Source organism: Gnatocerus cornutus, chromosome 4, assembly GCF_029298725.1.
Source record: "Gnatocerus cornutus isolate USDA-ARS CGAHR chromosome 4, icGnaCorn1.1, whole genome shotgun sequence".
NCBI classification, from domain to species: domain Eukaryota; kingdom Metazoa; phylum Arthropoda; class Insecta; order Coleoptera; family Tenebrionidae; genus Gnatocerus; species Gnatocerus cornutus.
This window is the reverse complement of record NC_142236.1, coordinates 3,967,168-3,986,381: the sequence shown is the minus strand read 5'-3', so window position 1 is coordinate 3,986,381 and position 19,214 is coordinate 3,967,168. Positions and strand designations below refer to the sequence as shown.

Here is a 19,214-nt window from a genome sequence, read left to right as displayed (position 1 = left end):
TTTTAATTGATATAATCAATTGTTTCTTCAAAATTTCGATTCATATATCAAGTTTGATTTCATTACTTTAGGTTGGCAACGCAGTTTGTCACCAAACCGAAACTAAACGTCAAACGTCAACGTCAAACTCAAAGTTTCGTGGCTCTGTTTATAACTCTCAAACTTCTCAATTCGCTGATTTTCACCCCAAAAACTCCCAAAAATGGTCCTGGAGAGTACCATGATCTGGTAAGTTCCACAGTTCTTATATAAACCCCCGGAGTGAAAAAAGCCGCAACATAACCTCAAATCCCGTAATGACTTTGCATTCTCTTTGTGACTTTTTTCTTCAGTGTGGACAACAGCGACTATATGCGTAATGGGGACTTTTTGCCCACTCGCCTCCAAGCCCAACAAGACGCCGTGAACTTAGTTTGCCACTCAAAAACTAGATCAAACCCAGAAAACAACGTCGGACTTCTAACACTAGCAAAGTGAGTCCGTCGTGCTTACAGCCCCCTTTAATATCACTGTTTTTAGTGTGGAGGTATTGGCCACCCTGACTAGCGATGTGGGGCGGATTCTCTCGAAATTGCACCAAGTGCAGCCCAACGGCGATATTAATCTCCACACGGGAATTCGCATCGCTCACGTAAGTTTACAGTTGGCACCACTTGCTCTCTTAACAATAATTGTAGTTGGCGCTGAAGCACCGTCAGGGGAAGAACCACAAGATGCGCATTGTGGTTTTTGTTGGCAGCCCTGTTGCCGCCGAAGAGAAGGAACTAGTGAAACTCGCCAAGAAACTGAAGAAAGAGAAGGTGAACGTCGACGTGGTGAGTTTCGGCGAAGACACCGTCAACACCGACGTCCTCACCACTTTCGTTAATACTCTCAATGGAAAAGTAAGATCTCTGTCTGAACTTCCAGTTTGGTGACTTTCATTTTGTTAGGATGGCAGTAGTAGTCATTTGGTGACTGTACCCCCGGGCCCCCATCTCTCAGACGCGCTGATTTCCTCTCCGATTATCCAAGGCGAGGATGGAACTGGTGGCGCCGGACTTGGAGCGTCAGGATTCGAATTCGGCGTCGATCCCAACGAAGACCCCGAACTAGCACTCGCTCTCCGCGTCTCCATGGAAGAACAGCGACAAAGACAGGAAGACGAGGCGCGTCGGGCCAAAGAAGCCTCGTCCACCGAGACCGGAGTCAAATCTTCACCGATCAAAGAGGAACCGAGCGAAGAAGCGATGTTGGAGCGCGCGTTGGCCATGTCCATGGAAGAAGACGAGACTGCCGGGACAGGGGTGCCAACTGTGGATTTCGCCAACATGACGGAAGACGAACAGATCGCGTTCGCTATGCAGATGTCGATGCAAGACGCACGTAAGTGTACGATTTTTTTAGTGACTTTGATTATCTTTGGTTGGTATAGAGGAGTCGACGAGCTCGGGTAAAAAGGAAGAGCCCATGGAAGTCGAAGGAGATGAAGACTACTCGGAGGTGATGAACGATCCTGCGTTTCTTCAGAGCGTTTTGGAGAATCTCCCAGGGGTGGACCCTCAATCGGAGGCGGTGCGCCAAGCTGTGGGGAGTTTAAAAGACAAGAAGAAGGAGGAGAAGGAAGAAAAACCCAAGAAATAGACACCTTGAATTAATTATTTTTTAAGTGCGAGTTACTACAATAAATTTTCTTTAATTGCTACATTCGGCACGATAAATTACTAAATAAATTAGACAGATGGTAAATACTTCAGTCTACAAGTTAAATTAGTTTAATAGCTACGTTCGGCACCATCAAGCGGTAAATAAATTAGAAAGGTTTGAACCTCAAATTGCCATAAAATGCAAGTCAAATTTTACTTTGAAGTATGCTGCTCACTTCTCGTCACTGAAATCGTCGGTCGACGCGTACGACCTCTCGTGTCTGCTGCTTTTACTACAACTCGGCGTGTCACTGTTATACGGCGACCTCGACGTCGATCTGGAGCGAGACTTCGATCGGAATCTCCTTCTAGAATATCTCTCCGGTGATTTGGAACCGTACTCGAAAGCAAGCTGTGCCTTCGATCGGTTTCTGTTTTTCTTATTCTTTTGTTTCTTCATGCTCTTCGCGATCACCCGCTTCTGGTGGTCAAGTTGCGGAAACAGATCTAAACAAAACACTCGTAAAACAATTGATAATCACCACTTGTCCATACCCTGCGAAATCTCCAGAGCCTTCTTTGCGGCGTTCATTTCCGCCTGTTGTATGCTGTGTCCAACAGCGCTGGCTAACCGCCGCCCCCGGAAGTACACCGCCACTGTGTACACTCGCGTGTTGGTGGGGCCCTTACACTCAATCACCCTGAAACTGAGGTTGAAAAACGTGAGTTTGGGGGGTGGCGACTGACTTGTAAACGGGAATGTCGGGCTCGCCCCCATCCATGGTCCGTAGGGTGAGACAGCACTGCTGCAACTTCGATTTGGGGTCGTTCCAGTCCTGGTTCATAATAAAATCTTGCAAGCGAGGGAAGAGAGTGACTTGACAGAAAACCTCGCAGAATTCCAGCCCTTGATCCACGTATAAAGCCCCAATGAAAGCCTCCAGTAAATCGGCGCGGTCTTTCGTCTTCAATTCGGCTTTGGGGTTGTTGTACACTGCGTAGTTCGACATCCCCAAATCGTCACACACCACCGCCTGCGTCCGGTTGTTGACCAACGAGCTGCGCAACAACTACCCCGAAAATCGCACCCGAAACTCACCCTCGAACTTACCGACAGATGTCCTTCGTGGTGCTCCGGGAAGTACTTGTAGAGATACTCGGACGCGATCAACTGCAGGACTGTGTCCCCCAGGAACTCCAACCTTTGATTGGAGCCCAACGTGAGGTTCGTGTACCCCACGCTCCGGTCAGTGAACGCCCTCGCTAACAATCGAATATGACTGAACTCCAAACCGATCGACTCTTCGAATTTCGTTAAATTCTGCAGGAGTTCGAACTTCGGTATCCACTGTCTGTCTCCAGTCGGCTCCTGTTCTTGCAGCGGGTGCGGCGGGAGGTGCAGCCACACCTCTAGAAGATCCGGGTTGACTTTGAACAGCGTCTCGGAGAAGACCCGATCGACAATCTATGCAAAATGAGTGACGCTCAAGACCCTTAACAGTTGAAGGGTTAATACAACTCACATCAATGCCTCCATCGAGGAAGAGCGCCCCCATGAGGGCTTCAAAGCAATTGGCCATGGCATGTCGCAGCTCCAAGTCGTGGCACAAATCGGAGCCGTGAGCGTACAACATGAACTGGTCGAGTTTGAGGGTCTTCGCCAAGACTGCTAAATGTTGGTTTTGAACAATCGCCGCTCGGTACGTGGCCAAACCGCCTTCCTCCAAGTCAGGAAACGTATAAAACAAGTGAATTGACGACAGGAATTCGACCACGGCGTCCCCGAGGAACTCCAGACGTTCGTTGTGGGTGATGTTCGACTCTGTTTCCTGTTGTTTCCCGAAACGCGACATTATATTGATGAGGGTGTTAATCCCCCTTTTTCTCGTGTTCATGTAGTGAATCCTCCTGTCCCCATATTCCGGCTGTCTGATCCCGCAATTCGTGAGGGAGTTCCTCGCGTGGTCTGGATTCGTCCCAAAGTTCTCCCTGTAGGAAGGATGCGTCAACGCCAACTGCAACAACGCCCGGTTCTTAAACTTGTAATTAATCGACTCCTCCAGAACGCTCAAAGAGTGATGGAATCTCAAGTGACAAACGAGCACCGGGACGAGCATGGCATGCTGGATTATATCACACATGATCCCCGTGCGGTAGAAACCCTCCGCTGACACCGCCACCGTGATATCCCTCTTCATCTTCCCCTGCGTCCTCATTTCCTGCAGTTTATTCTCCTTCGATTCCAACTTCCGCTTATCTTCGAAAGTCGGCTTCGACATGTTCGCCAGGAGGTGGCGGAACTTGACGTAGTCACGCCACGCCTTCTGATAACTAAAACGAGCAGCTATTGGTGGGTTTGTTAATAACGGGGCGGGGCTTACTCAGGGTTGCCGGCATAACTCAGTTGAGGTGGTCGGATGCCGAAGTGAACAATCTCGGGGAATTTATAGTCGCCAGGTTTTTGCAAGTCGATGTTACGATCGAGTTGGTCCACTCGGACTGAGCAGGGCTTTTTGCCCGGGTACGTCACCACCATGCCCTGTGGAGGAGTTTTTAGTATGTACTTTTTTTAAAGTTTGGGGAATTTTACTTTAATTTCGTCGGCGTAGCTCTGCCACTCGTACTGACTCATTTTGATCATGTCCTCGAGACTCTTCCCTTCAATCAAAGGAGTGGAACTGTCTAATAGGTACTGGAGGACTTCCTTCATCGCTAGAATTTCCTTGCCATTGTCGGGGAGTTCCCTGACGAACCGTGGCATAAAATGAAATTGTGAACACCCGTCGATATCCCCCGCGGCCTTAAAATCCAGGTCTACCAACTCCAGGACTTCTTTGAATAAATAATCATCTAAAAACATGGTAAATGAAAAATCCCCAACTTACGACGAACGTACGGAAAAGGTCCAATTCCCGCACGGTGAAGTTATCCGGAATTTTCTCCTCGATGTAAAGAATCGTGTATTCGATATTGAACCTGATTACCTTGCACGTGGGCAGTTTTACCAACGGAAAATGCGAAAACATCGAAAATCCCTCAAAGATGAATTCGTGCTCGTCGTAATCGATGATCGTGGGGGTTTTAATGAGAAAATTCGTAGGCGGCGAGATTGTTATCCTGTAGTGGTACAACTTATCCGCGTTGTTACTATCCGGCGCGCACTTCTGGAGGTGTTTTTCCCCGGGATAAATCCCGTGGCGGATCCCAGATTTCCTGGACTTAATCGAACAGCGACACAACGGGCCGTCGTTCATTTCCCCCGGGTCGTTGTACCACATTTCTGGATGTAGTCGGTCTGGGTGTTGTTGTTTTCGTTGGAGCTCCTCCATGGTGCAGTCTTCTTCGTCCGTCAATTCCTCTTCTGAAGAACTCCCAGAAGAACTGGTCTCTTCAGCTGTAAAAAAGAACAGTGAGGACGTGGTAACGAGTCAGGGGGCTCTTACATTTATGCTTGCACAGCCTCGCTCTGTTTTTCCTCGGGGGCGGCACGTACCGCGGCTTCAACTTGTTAATTTTCTCAGTCCTCTTCACCAAACTCTCCTCAAACAGATCACATACTTGTAGTAACTTCCCTGTGGCTTTTGTAACTTTCGAAGTTTCATCCTTGATGTAGAACAGCTCCGACGGTGTGGACCTCGTCCAGATATTTTTCTCCTGCTCCAACACCTCCTCGTGATCGACTTTCGCCAACTCCTGTATCCTGTTGGAGACCTCCTCTTTGGAGCTACAATAATTTTTCCTCCACTTTGACAAGATCATTTCCCTTTCTTTCGTCGGTTTCTCAGACCGCCCGGGGCGCAGTGGGAGGCGGCTGTGACGACTCCTGCTCTTACTACGCTTCCTGTACCTTGAATAATGCGGCGAACGAGACCTAGAGCGCCGCCGTGGAGGCGGCGACCGCCGACTAGACTTCTCGTTATTCATCTTGGTTTGTTTGTATGATTCGAGCTCTTGGTGATAATCAGTCAAGGGGGTACTTCTCGTATTTTTGTATCGTTCAGTCTGGCGCTCTACGGGCGGATATTGCGAGTAGTTGTAGTTGATTGGAGGTGGCGGTACGTTGAAATTCATGGGAGGTGGGTAAGGGGGCATCGTGGGGTGGTAGGAATTGCCCCATTGCCCCCATTGCGACCAGTGGTTAGCGTCCGGGTGGTAATTGTGGTTGTAGTTTTGCACAGGAGGGTAGGGAGGAGGGTAATTGGGGTTGTAATAGTACGGATCCCCCATTCTGAGATGTATACGACTTTATATCACAGATTCATTCTGAAAAAAAGTGAGGTTAGATCGAGGTAGCAAGTGGTGAGGAAAATAAAAAAAAACAATTTTTTTTATATGCTAAAACGGTACTCACTTCCTTAATTGGGTAAAATAGTTTCCAATATCACAAACAAACAGAAAAAACGATATTTCTTGCTCTGACAAACATTATGATGGCTAGTGAATTCCACCAAGCGATGATGGCAACCTCAGCAACTAAAATCCCTAGAATTATAGAATGTTACTGATTTTCTTGATTTGTTAGGTTGGTACTTCAATCAAATAACAAGGCGGTTTAACTCGCTTGCAAAAATCTCTGAAGATTAATAATGCCAAGTTTCAGTTGGGGGGCCTTCAATGAATCTCAAAACAACCACCCTGTGACCTTATAACTCCGATTAAAACCTGTTTCTGCGCAAAAACTAGTGACTTTTCTCACCTCTAGGTTGGTACAAACCGAAAATTTTAAACTTTCGAGTGGCTATAAGGTGGCTATGAAAACTCAACTTTTTAGTTTTCGGGGGTGTTTGACTCCAAAATGGACGTGACTTTGCAGCGCCACTGCGCCCGTTTTATTTATCCTGTCCCCGACGGCCTTCACGAGCTCCTCAGCGACATTTCCCGGGAAGTTCTCAGGAGTCAACCCCAAGACATCTACAGCTTCATCGCCGACTACCTGGACGCCCTCCTCATAACTCGTGAGAATGCCCGAGTTTCTGCACGTTTCGTGCAGGACATGACCGAAGCCTCTGAAACCGTCGTCAGCCTCCTGAAGAGAACAGGAATGACGCGAGAGGAAGCCAACAAAACCGCGGAGATTATTCAGCACACTTTTAAAACGTGGGGCGACCACAAAGGAATATGTCAGTCTTTCTGTAGTCTTCACAATTCTTCTAATTTTTGTTAAAGTGAAGGAAGATGATGATGCAGTGGTGGGACGCATCATCGAGAACGCCGGACTCTCAGAAGGTCAAGTCCAAACAGCCGCCGTTGTCATCCAATGGGCGTTTAAAATGTACAAAATAAAACAACAGAAAGAGTCGAAACTCTTGAGTGGAATCATTGATTGGCGTGTGGCTGCAAGAAGCGCGATTAAGTTGTACCGGAGGACTGGGGTGTCACCGGAAGAAGCCAAACGAGCCGCAAGTCTCATCAAGGCGGCGTATAAAGGGTATTACACCCGGCGCACTCTGGCGCAGCTCCAGGAGGAAGGTTCCGTCGAAGAAGAGCCCGATGAAGCTTCAGAAGAATCAGAATCTTCGGAGTCGGGGAGCGACCACAGGTAAGATTGTCAACACCGCAACTTAACACTGAAAACTTTCTAGGAAAGAAGTTCGCATCGACTTCCAAACTGTGGTCCCCCACGTCGCCTTCAGCGGTGAAGAATACATCTTACATGAGGATGAAAGTGAGGCAACTGAAGAAGCTCATAAGACCGACGAGGAGTTCATATACGCCTTGCTGTCGGATATGATCGAAAAGTGAGTCTTTCGCAACGGTCGGTTTTCTTTTCTTACTCAACTTTGTGGTAGCATCACAGTACCGGAAGAAGAAGCGAAGTTGCCTGATATGGACACTGTCGATGAAATTATCGATGACTTTATACCGAGTTTTGATGCTTCCGATCAACCGCTGTACAGTAAAGCGCCGCCTTTGTCGATGGTTACGGAGGAGGAGTTGCAGATGGAGTTGGAGGAGTTGAAACACGAAGCGGAGGAGTTGAAGGAAGGCGCGGCGGCCAAGCGAGCGTTAAAGAGCGAGCCGGAGGAGAAAAAGACAAAACCGGAAATTATTCAAGGACAAGTTGCAGAAAAGCCAGTGACAACAGAGGCGAAGGATGGAAAAACGCCGAAGATCACAGAGAAACAACCTGAAGATGAGCCGAAGACCACAGAGAAACAACCCGAAGATGAGCCAAAGACTGAAGGTATAACTGAAGAAGAAACACCACAAGACGTTGAAGAGGAAGAACCCCCTGCCGCCACTGAGACAAACGAAGAAATACCTCCCGAGGTAAAAGAGGATATGATTGAAGAAGCGTCACAGCGTGAAGAAGACACACCACAAGGGGTTGAAGAGGAAGTACCCTCTGGCACCGCTATTCCAACTGAAGAAGAGCCCTCAGCTGAAATCACAGATCCAGCATAAGTATCATTGTATTTTACATCTTTATCAAAACTTTATATTTCTTTGTATTTCCTGTGTTTACACGTTAAGTAGCCCTTTTATAAAAAGATTCTCATTTCCAAGCTCCTTTCGTAACTTCTCCACCTCTTGAAGCAACTCATCGTCACTCATCTTCTTGACATCCCACGCCTTCAACTTCTCCAGAGTGTCATCGATTATTTTGTCGCCGTCTTTAATAATTTGTTTTTTGAGCGTTTGCTCGTAGTCTTTAATGAATTGAGTTCCAGCAGAGTGTTCGAGTTTCTTCTGGTGCTCGATAGCACTCTACAACCAAAGATTAGAAGAAGAACTACCAAAGAGTACCCACCTGGATGACATCTTCAGGGAAGTCGGCCATCCTGGCGCAATGGACTCCATAGCTATTATCACACTCTCCTTCGCGGACTTGGTAGAGCGGCGTGATGGACGTTTCCGTGGTCACGGCGGTCACGTGCTTGTTACTAACTGAAGAATACATCTCGGCGAGTCTCGTAATCTCATGGAAATGTGTGGCGAACAATGAGAAACACTTCACTTCTTTAGCCAAATACCTGGAACTCTGTATTAGTACAACTACCTGAAGAACCCTCAACTTACTCTGCGATGGAAAACGCGATTCCACAACCATCGTAGGTAGAAGTGCCCCTCCCCAGTTCGTCTATAATAACCAAAGAGTTCTTTGTAGCGCTCTTGATGATGGTGGCAGTTTCGATCATCTCTACCATGAAAGTCGAGAGCCCTTTCAACTGACAGTCTTCAGCTCCAACTCGCGCAAGAATAGCATCAACTAGAGGCATCTCCGCGGTGGCGCACGGGACAAAACTCCCAATTTGAGCCATGAGGACGCAAATTCCCACACTCCTAATGTAAGTGCTTTTTCCGCACATGTTCGGTCCGGTGATGATGTGCAGAGTTTTCTCATCAAACTCCACCTCATTCGGAATAAAAGAAACTTGTTGTTCAATGCACGGATGTCGCAGTTTTGTCAGTTTCATAGGTCCTTCTCGGAGTTTAGGTCGTGCGTAAGGGATCCGTGCCCACACTGCGACATTCGCGAACGACAACAAGACATCCACCATCGCGATGAAGATGTTGAGGTTGCGCAACGACTCCCCGTAACCGGCGGCCACGTCAAACATCTCGTGGATGATGACTTTTTGTTGTTCTTCGTACGCGGCCTTCGCCTCTGTGTAATCTGTGTTCAAATCGCCGAGTTTCTCGTTGGTGAAACGGACTCCTCCTTTGACCGCGTCCAGGATTTTATACCTAGAGCTCGATCTCAGCGCGTGCTCTTCTTTCAAAGTCACTCGGAAGAAGTACCCGTGTTGGTCGTTACTCTCCAGTTTGATGGTCTTCTCGTCGAAGCCTAAATCATCGGCGGCTTTGCGTAGCAACTTCTGCATTTTCTCTTCAACGTGTTGCTTCCTCTCGGAGATTTCCTCCAGCTCCGGACTGAACGTCTTCTTCACTAGGAACTCTCCACGTTCGATTAAATCCAAATCCAACAATTCTTCGATCATACTCTGGTACCTGTCTAAGTCCGCTCGGAGTTCTTCAAGAGGATGGACCAACGCGGAGGTTACACATCCGTTACCCAACTCTTTGAGGATGTTTACTAAGCTGGGGACAGCACCCACGACTTGGTACACTCGGTAACAGTCCTGAAGACTCGCTTTCTTGCTTGAGATTTTCTTGGAGAGTAACAACAAGTCGGGGTGGCGGGGTAAGATGTCGGTTTGGAGTTGTTGGCGGACTTGGGGATCCTTCACAAAACTCTCGACGATGTCGTGGCGTTCTTTGATGAGGTGGAGATCCTTGAGGGGTTGTTTTATCCATTGTTCCAACAAGCGGCGGCCTTGACTCGTCACGCAATGATCCAGGACACCTTTAAGACAGAAGAGCTTGGATTGGTTCGGGAGGAGGGCGCTATCCTCCACGGTGCTATGGCCAGGTTTTGCAAGAATATTCAAAGAGAACAACGCCGCGTTGTCTAAACGGACAAACCGATGGATGTCAACAGTCGAGATTTTGAACTGATTGAAGTTCTGCTCGTCAGAGGTGAGGTTGAGGAATTTGATGACGGCGTTAAGACAACCTGTGGAGACGAATGAGTTAACAAACTAAGAGATTTGGTACTCACCGAGAGCCTCCTCGAGCTTGGTTTCCGACAAACTCAGCGCATTCCTCTGCTGTTTCTCCCCGAAGAAGAGCAAGCGATTCAGATCTTGGACGACATTCTCCTTATTGAAATCCGCGCGTTTGACCCGAGCTATAAGCACACTGTTCCTCTCGAGAACCTTCTTCAGCTCCACCAGATCGGGGGTCTCTCCTTGCGGAATTATACATTCTCTTGGTCCGATCTGAGCGATCAACGCCTCCAACTCCGTGAAGCACTCATTATCGTTTATCTCGCATACTTGGAACTTGAGCTCCGTAGAGTTGACGCAAGCCACGGCGATAACTCTTCCTTTCACGATCTTTACCCCCATGACGTAATTACTAAAAGTAATTTCAGAGTTCTCAAACAAGATCTCTTCAAACTGCGAGAGATTCCCAGGAGAGCCTTTATATTCGTCATTCCATTCGTTGATCTTATTCGGGGCCGCTTTGACGTAGACCTCCACGCGGTACTGACGGACCAGGAGAAGTTCACGGACGAACTTCTCGAATTGGGTCTTCCGAAGGACGACGTAGGAGAGTTTAGGGTCTTCGCCCATGTACTTGAGGATGTTTCCAGTGAACGACGACCCCAAAGTAGCATCGTCTCCGTGGAGGGTGTAATAGTCGCCGTGGTTGAAAAAGCGCAAAGTCGACGACGGTTTCTGGAAACGAAAGTGTTGACCTTTTGAGAGATAATGATTCGGGGAATGCGAATGGATTGGACATTTCGCTGAACCAGACGCTGCGTTATCGCAGCCTTTACGTAAACAAGACGTTATCGAAGAGTTAACACAGTTGTGGCGTACTTGACATCGATTTTTGTTTGTTTACGATCCACGAAAAACAAATGAAGGGTGCTTACACGGGGGGTCGCAGTAGGCAGGAAAAGCGTGTTCACAGGCGGCCATGGAACCACGAATCCATGCCTACTACGACCGGTTTTTTAATAAAGTCGTACCCTCGGTACCACACCGACCAAAACGAAATCGAAATTCCCAAATAAATCGGAAATTTGCGACTGATTGCCCAAATCATTTCCACGATTATCGATCCTCTGCGCCTCACACGAAAAAATATTGATACCGAGGGGTCACGTCCACGATAACATATTAGCCTATATATGAATCTAGAACGTCTTGACCGCTCATTGTGCAAAAAACAATTGAAGATCGAGCAGTGTGAAGTTCCGTGCACGGGTGAGTACCTTTTGTTTGCCCTCCGCGTTGGGCGCCATTCGCACCCACTCGACCTCAACCTCGACCTCTTTGTAGACATGTCACCGTTGATCCTCGCCGCCATTTTGGCGACCACCTTTGCCCAACAAAATGGTTACTATCACCAGGAGTACAACTACCGCACGTCTTCGTCGTCGTTCAAGAACAACGAGTTGCAACACAGAAACGACGATGAGGGTTACTATTCCAGGGACGGCGATCTTCAAGGTCGCGTCCGCCCCAAGGTGAACAGTCACAGTCAGCACAGCGAATACTTGAATCCGAAGCTCCGGAATGGGTACCGTATGGGTGCGGATCAAACCGCCTCGTTCGGTCAACTCCACGCCCAGGATCGTTTCCGAATGGGTGAAAATGAGATGGGCGGGTTCGGGTATGGACCCACCCAACGTCATCACTACGGGATGGCCTCCGAGTTGAGAGAGGTCACGGCGAGTTTGCAGGAGGAGATGCAGAGGGAGTTGCAGCGGGCGGTGTTTGATCAGCACCAACGAGCGGAAGCGTATGGGAGTATCACCCAGGCGCAGATAGAGGCGGATCGAAGACTCCTAGAGGAGGAGCTAAGAAGGAATTTGACCATGAGGATGCAGGAGGCGTTGAAGATGCACTACGGAAACCAAGGGATTAGAGGGGCGTTTTCGTATAGTATAGTCAACGGGCGGTTGCAGCCTGCGGCGAATTACGACAACAGGGAGTTGGAGGATTTGACCAGACAGATGGAGATGGAGTTGTTAAGACACTTGGAGCAACAAGTCCAGAGGCAGTACCATACGAGGGTGGATACTGCCGTTCACACTACAAGAAACACGTATAGGGTGAACGAGATGGATAACTACCCCAGCGCGATGGAGCAGCGTCCGGTCTATCAGCCGTATCCGCCCCCAGTAATGCGCCCCACGCATCCGGTAGCCCCCATTCCTGACTCTATCACGACCGTGGCGACGAGGGTTCAAACCGAGCTCAACGAGATCCTGAATAAGATTCTTGAAGACACGCAACGACGATACTTTAATGAGAATAGCTACCATGCTAATGTTAACTACGACCACATTCTTGCGCAGCTCCAAGAAGAGCTCCGAGCGAACATCACTTTCCATTTCGACGACCAGATCAAGCGGGCGTACGGATATACGAACTACGCGTCCAAATACAGCGTTGAAGACATCGAAAACCTCCGAAGACAGATCGAGGCGAATCTCGTGACGAAACTCAACAGGGACTTCAACAGACAACGAGAGCAGTACCTTCAAACTCACATGTACGTGGTGCAGCCGATGCAGCAGATACCAGCGAGAGTTCACCCCATACCAAGTATCCACCCCATGCCCACTAATCTTCGACCAATGCCGAATATTTACTACCCTGTGAACAACGGGCAGTACAACCAAGAGGCGGCGGAGATGCAACAACGTCTCCACGAACAACTCTCGCGGCAACTCCAAATGGCGCTAATGCAACAGTCGTATAGACAAGCCCACATGTATACAGGGTCTGGTTTCAACCCCCAGGCCAACTACGAGTCGACTCTCAACCAATTGACGGCTGAACTCAACAGGAATCTCACGCGACAAATGGAACTGTTGAATGCCGAGCAGTACCAATCAGGGCTGCATACAGCGCAGTTGGCAAACATGAGGAACCAGCTACAGCAGGACTTGACAAGACAGCTTCAACAAGGTTTGCAACAGTCGTACAGTCGCTACAGCTCTTGGAGCAGCTCATCGAGTAGCAGCAGCACCGGAGGGAGTTACAGACCGGTCAGAGGGTTCGCGTATGGAGTGAATGGAGGATCCGTCGACACCATGGGGGAGGACTGCATGATGGGAGACGATCCTACAGCACATAAGAGGAGAACCCGTGATTTGACACAACAGACTGTAGATGACGATGATTTGACTCAGCAGGTTCAAACGAACGACGATTTGACTCAACAGGTTCAAACGCACGACGATTTGACTCAACAGGTTCAAACGCACGACGATTTGACTCAGCAAAGTCAGGATCTGACACAGCAAACTCAAGATGACGATAATTTGACGCAGCAAGTTCAAACCAACGACGACTTGACGCAGCAAGTTCAAACTCAGAACGACGATTTGACTCAACAGATTCAACAATCGAACGATTTTCTCGGCAATGAAAGACAAACTTTCGCTTATTCCCCTCGGCCTGTTTACAGCAATGGGCACCAAGGTGGCACCACGCGCCAATTGCCACAGAACCAAGTTCAAACTCACGACGCTTTAACGCAGCAAGTTCAAACTCAGGACGACGATTTGACTCAGCAGGTTCAAACCCACGACGATTTGACTCAGCGGCCTCAAACTCACGACGATTTGACGCAGCAGGTTCAAACTCTCGACGATTTACCTCGGCAATCTCAAGATTTGACTCAGCAGGTTCAAGATTTTGCTCCCGGGCCTGTGCATTATACCCCTCGACCTGTGTACGCTGAGATTGATGGGCACCAGGTTCCCGTCGGTACCACGCGAGGTTTACCGCAGAATCAGCAAGTTCAAACTCACGACGCTCTGACTCAGCAAGTTCAGAATGACGATTTAACTCAACAAAGTCAAGATTTGACTCAGCAAGTTCAAACTCAACAGGCTTACGGGCCGTTCAATTATAAACCACAACCTGTGTATTCTAGCATTTATGGGCAGCAAGTCCAAGTTGGTACCACGCGGGATTTGCCGCAAAATCAACGAGTTCAAACTCACGACGCTCTGACTCAGCAAGTTCAGAATGACGATCTTACTCAACAAACTCTGAGCGATGATTTGACTCAGCAAACTCTCAATGATGATTTGACTCAGCAGGTACAACCAGTTCAGACTCAGTATCAACAGCGTCCAATTTACTGGCGACCGTATCAGAGTCAGCAAACTTATCCGTCTCAAGTGGTTGATCAAACTCAGCAAACTCAGAGGAGGTATGAGCCTCAACTGACTCAGCAAACTGAAATTGTTGAGCCACCGTATCAACGTCAACGAACGTATGCCTCAGGAAGTCCAAACTATCAATCGTATCCTTCTCAACGGACCTACACTTCAACTTATGACTGGCGACCTCAAACTAGCGTGGGGCAAAGAGTACAATACTACGAGAATCTACAAAGGCCGAGGTATCAACCCACACCAAAACCGAGTTATTCGAGGTATCCATTAGTTCAGCAGCAAAGTCAAGATCTGACTCAACAGACTCAGGATTTGACTCAGCAGCCTCAAGATCTGACTCAGCAAACTCAAGATCTGACTCAACAAACTTATCAACCAAAAGTGGTATATATTCCGATTGTAAGAGAAAGAGAGCCTCTACAAAGTCAAGATGTGACTCAACAAACTCAGCAGAATCAACTCTGGACGCCACAGTCTCAACAGAGTCAATATCTTACTCCTCAAAGTCAACCAGCTCAGAATCAACTTTGGACACAACAGAATCAATATTTGACGCCGCAGAGTCAAGATTTGACCCAACAAACGCAGGATTTGACTCAACAAACTCAGGATTTGACTCAACAAACTCAAGATCTGACTCAACAGTCTCAGGATGAATTCGCACCGCTTCAACTAGGCAAAGACTTACCACCGTCGTATGAACCTGGACAAGTTGAAACTCTGGATGTACCGAATCAGAATCCATTAACTCAACAAGCTCAGTTGTTTACCAATCAACAACCCGAGTCCAAGGATCTGACTCAGCAAACTGAAGACTTGACACAACAAAGTCAAGACTTGGATGAACCCATTGAACCACAAATCTCGACCAATCAAATCTTCCAAGACTCGCAACAACCTCGGGGTTTGACTGCGGAATCGCAGGATCTGACTCAACAGACTCAGGATTTGACTCAACAGACTGAGGATTTGACTCAACAGACTCAGGATCTGACTCAACAGCCTCAAGATTTGACTCAACAGTCCCAGGATCTGACTCAACAGGCCGAAGACTTGACTCAACAGACCGTGGAGCTCACAACTTTACCTCAAAAACCGTCAACGAACCCTTCTGATCAACGCCTGACGGAGGCTCAACGCGAATCTCAACGTTTGATCGACTTGTTGAAGAACCATCAACATGAAACTCAGCAAACTCAGGAAGATGAAGGTTACGGCCCAAAGGGCAGAAGTTTGGTCCCAAATTACCACCAAGTAGAAGTGGCAGAACCGGAAGTTGTGGAAACAGCACGCGACATCGAACCAATTGAACCCCAAGTTGCTGATACTGTACAACAAGTAGATGCAGATGAAACTGCCACCACCGTGGGGGCGGCGGACCCGGAAGCCACAACCAAAAAACCAGGATGGTGGTCCCGCCTCGGCTCAAGTATTAAAAATAAGTTAGGCTAAGTTTGTACTTGATTTTGCGTAGTTTTAATTTATTGTAAGGTCATTTCATAAATATAACCTAGAAATGGGAACTTACCTCTGGAAGGTTGTTGAAGAATGTGACGAAGAGACGTTGTTGTTTGAAATCTAGAAGAGAAAAAGGTGATTTTAATAAAACAAACGTGTTGTGGTGACTTTGTGTATTTTTAGAAAAAATTAAGTGGAAAGGTGAGGGAAAAAGTGAGGTTATGTCACAAATTTCGTTGAATAAACTTAAAAAATGAAACTTACCTAAATTTAGAGCCTCTGCGGGCTCGGTGATGGACATTGTTGTTTAGAATTCCTTGGTTTTACTAGAAAAAATAGCGTCTGAAAATGTGTAAAACTTAAAAAGGCGCCAACAGTTGTAGGCAACCAACAATACATTTAGATATTTTGACAGTTTGCTGCTATCTTCACGCATATGTTCATGTTTTGAGGAAACTTATCGATTTCTTTGCGCAGAATTGGTGAACTTTGGAACCTGGAAGCATTGTGGATCAAATTTGCAGAGTTTCGACAACAACATCATTCCGTTTTACAAGAAATCAAGAGAAATTGTTTGTTGGTTGATTCATACCAGTTCCTGTGAGATTTTTGCATAGAAAATGCCATCTTTTGTTATGTAAGTAATTTGCGGTGATGTTGGTTTTTGTTTCCCAAACTCGAAGGAAAACTTCAGCTTAAAGACTAACATTTTTAAATTGAAGATTTGAATTTCCCTCCATTTTTTTGAATTGACGAAAAATACTTGCTTTTGATTGGTTGATTCGAGGCCACCGAAGTACGTGTATATTTGGTTGCCTATATTTTAAACATTAGGCGTTCTTTATTATCAATTTTTAAACACGAATTTAACAAACTTCTCGTTAATTTCTGAATGTGTTTTCAGGGAGAAGAAATGTGCAGAAGAGATCTTTCGACTACCATATGGAGGAGACGAAGCGAATTTACAAATGTGGTCAGAAAATGGAGTATTCTGTAATTTTCACTTTTAACATGTTTTGTAACAAGATCTCAAAGCACTGGTGGAATTTTTAGCAATTAGAAATCTTTTTTGAGAAAACTATCAATTGGAATTTTTGTTGTTTGTTGTTGCGATCTTGTCACATCTCTTAAGATAGAAAGTAATTTAAGAACGAACTTGGACGTCAAACTATGAGCTCAGATTTGACTATTGTTTGATGTGTTCTTTTTTTTAATATGATGGCAGTTGTGTTGTTAAATCTATTTGTAGTTTGATTGGTTATTTTTTTTGAATTGTTTATATTACCTGTACAATGTCCATTTGCTGATTTATGAAAAAATTATTTCTAGGAAGAACATGGATGGCATTTGTTTACAAGAAATCAAGAAGCATCTCCTGGTGTGGAAGACGAAAATCGCCACAGAGAAGAAGGACGAGCTCATGTAAGAACACTTCTTGGAGTGCACTGTGTTGAGCTCCAAGTCGATTTTAGCACCATCGGGGATGTTGAGTAACCAGAAGAGTATGTTGAAGCTGAAGGATGTCAAATTGAGGTCGAAGGTCAACAAAGGGAATATTCTGGAGAGACACAGCACTGGAGAGTCATCAAATACTGGTCAAAGTCGTATATTTAGTCTAGTTTGTATAATTGTTTCGTTCGTTCGTTTGTTCCGAGCACGTAGAACGGACGAACGAACGCACCTAAAGTGGAGAACTTGTAGTGTTTGTTAACTTGATTAAGTAACATTGTAAAGTTATGCATTGTTGAACAAATCGTATTTATTATGTTTTGTAGCTTTTGTTTTAAGTCTCTTGATTTAAGTTCTAAAAATGGAACCAAAGGCAAAGTGGATGTGTAGAAAATGGAAATAAAAGCATTAATAGTGACAATTTTGTTTTATTGCATGATAAAAATTAAATTTTTCTTACAGTTAGACAACCAATAATACACTATAGATGCCCCCATTTAAACTCGTTCATTTAAATTTTAGACATCTTAGGCAACCAATAATACACCACAGCAATTTGTGTAACTCAGTTATTATGCAATGGAAGGGCTTCAAATTCAAACCACAGGACCGGCTCGAGCTCCTCTATCGATTGGCGTTCTCGAAATTGCTCTACCTACCTTGGTTCTCGAGATATTCACGTTTACAGTATGGAGTAATTAATCGCGAATAACTCCCTTATTACCCCGAATTTTTGTAAACCGATTTGAGATTCGTGATCTACATAGAAAGACCGATCTTTCGAGTCCATTTAATCTAAAAAAAAGACCATGAAATTTTTTAGTACAGAAGGTTCATGGGTTCATGGGTTTTTCAACCTTTAAAACGTGATAACTCCCTTATTTACCGGGAGATCTGGTTACATTTAGTTCCTCCCTGTCTCTAGGGCCCCTCTATCGATGATTAGCGGCGGCAGAACTGGTCTATGACCTCTAGTTCTCGAGATATTCAATGTTGTTTTTGGTGTAAAATTTCTGAAAAATGAACTTTTCGTCGAAAATTTTAAAATTTTTCTGATTTTTCTCAAAAATGCCATCTCCGTTATTAAGCCGAATTTTGAAAAACGGACCACAGATTCGGAATCGGGGCCCCCGGCTTAACCCACTGCCCCGAAAAACACGCTATTAAAATTTGGGAAAATTTTATTTTTTTTTTATTTTTTTTTATGAATTTTTCGATTTTTCAAACGCGAATAACGCCTTTATTTACCGAGGGATTTGCTTGAGATTGGTACCAGCTCTTGCCCTAGAGGCCCTCCATCTTTTGGTGGCGATAGAATTGCTTTACAACGCTTAGTTTTCGAGTTATTCGCGTTTGAAAAATCGAAAAATCCATTAAAAAAATGATAAAAAAAATAAAATTTTTCCAAATTGAAATAGCGTGTTTTTCGGGGTAGTGGGTTAAGCCGGGGGCCCAGATTCCAAATTTGTGGTTCGTTTTTCAAAATTCGGCTTAATAACGAAGATAGCATTTTTGAGAAAAATTGAAATATTTCAAATTTTTCGAGGAAAAAGTTCATTTTTCAGATTTTTCTCAAAAATGCTATCTCCGTTATTAAGCCGAATTTTGAAAAACGGACCACAGATTCGGAATCGGGGCCCCCGGCTTAACCCACTACCCCGAAAAACACGCTATTTCAATTTGGAAAAATTTTATTTTTTTTTTCATTTTTTTTTAATGAATTTTTCTATTTTTCAAACGCGAATAACTCCTTTATTTACCAAGGGATTTGCTTGAGGTTAGTACCAGCTCTTGCCCTAGAGGCCCTCCATCTTTTGGTGGCGATAGAATTGCTCTACAATGCTTAGTTTTCGAGTTATTCGCGTTTGAAAAATCCACAAAAAAAATGATAAAAAAAATTAAATTTTTCCAAATTGAAATAGCGTGTTTTTCGGGGTAGTGGGTTAAGCCGGGGGCCCCGATTCCGAATT

At 45.9% G+C, this 19,214-nt stretch overlaps 5 protein-coding genes and 1 long non-coding RNA gene across 7 annotated transcripts; 4 read left to right on the top strand and 2 right to left on the bottom strand.

The window, feature by feature from the left end:
* Positions 1-61: 61 nt before the first annotated feature.
* Positions 62-1,684, top strand: Rpn10 (regulatory particle non-ATPase 10). The gene is made up of 6 exons (XM_088034950.1): positions 62-228; positions 333-473; positions 520-631; positions 678-884; positions 933-1,365; positions 1,415-1,684. The coding sequence occupies exons 1-6, from the start codon at positions 203-205 to the stop codon at positions 1,621-1,623; spliced, it is 1,128 nt and encodes a 375-aa protein (XP_087891076.1). The 5' UTR covers positions 62-202; the 3' UTR covers positions 1,624-1,684.
* On the bottom strand, positions 1,621-6,102 carry drosha (ribonuclease 3 drosha). The gene is made up of 10 exons (XM_088034948.1): positions 5,977-6,102; positions 5,069-5,888; positions 4,522-5,019; positions 4,216-4,475; positions 4,007-4,164; positions 3,149-3,956; positions 2,737-3,090; positions 2,373-2,695; positions 2,181-2,326; positions 1,621-2,132 (listed from the first exon to the last, which is right to left on the bottom strand). Exons 2-10 carry the CDS (start codon positions 5,850-5,852, stop codon positions 1,858-1,860), a joined length of 3,606 nt encoding a protein of 1,201 aa, XP_087891074.1. The 5' UTR covers positions 5,853-5,888; positions 5,977-6,102; the 3' UTR covers positions 1,621-1,857.
* Positions 6,103-6,346: 244 nt separating this feature from the next.
* On the top strand, positions 6,347-8,030 carry LOC148176113 (uncharacterized). Its single transcript, XM_088035020.1, has 4 exons — positions 6,347-6,745; positions 6,792-7,164; positions 7,208-7,363; positions 7,415-8,030. Exons 1-4 carry the CDS (start codon positions 6,421-6,423, stop codon positions 8,028-8,030), a joined length of 1,470 nt encoding a protein of 489 aa, XP_087891146.1. The 5' UTR covers positions 6,347-6,420.
* Positions 8,031-8,050: 20 nt separating this feature from the next.
* spel1 (DNA mismatch repair protein spel1) lies at positions 8,051-16,215 on the bottom strand. Its single transcript, XM_088034959.1, has 6 exons — positions 16,060-16,215; positions 15,866-15,915; positions 10,189-10,870; positions 8,646-10,143; positions 8,377-8,599; positions 8,051-8,333 (listed from the first exon to the last, which is right to left on the bottom strand). Exons 1-6 carry the CDS (start codon positions 16,094-16,096, stop codon positions 8,088-8,090), a joined length of 2,736 nt encoding a protein of 911 aa, XP_087891085.1. The 5' UTR covers positions 16,097-16,215; the 3' UTR covers positions 8,051-8,087.
* LOC148176112 (uncharacterized) lies at positions 11,309-15,962 on the top strand. Of its 2 annotated transcripts, XM_088034958.1 has the most exons (3): positions 11,309-11,404; positions 11,480-13,374; positions 13,405-15,962. In XM_088034958.1, the coding sequence occupies exons 1-3, from the start codon at positions 11,329-11,331 to the stop codon at positions 15,787-15,789; spliced, it is 4,356 nt and encodes a 1,451-aa protein (XP_087891084.1). In that variant the 5' UTR covers positions 11,309-11,328; the 3' UTR covers positions 15,790-15,962. The 2 variants fall into 2 exon arrangements, with proteins under 2 accessions (XP_087891084.1, XP_087891083.1); XM_088034957.1 differs by having other exon boundaries at positions 11,480-15,962.
* Positions 16,190-17,221, top strand: LOC148176110 (uncharacterized). The gene is made up of 3 exons (XR_015770076.1): positions 16,190-16,432; positions 16,700-16,768; positions 17,125-17,221. It is a non-coding gene; the product is annotated as an uncharacterized LOC148176110 (long non-coding RNA).
* Positions 17,222-19,214: the final 1,993 nt, after the last annotated feature.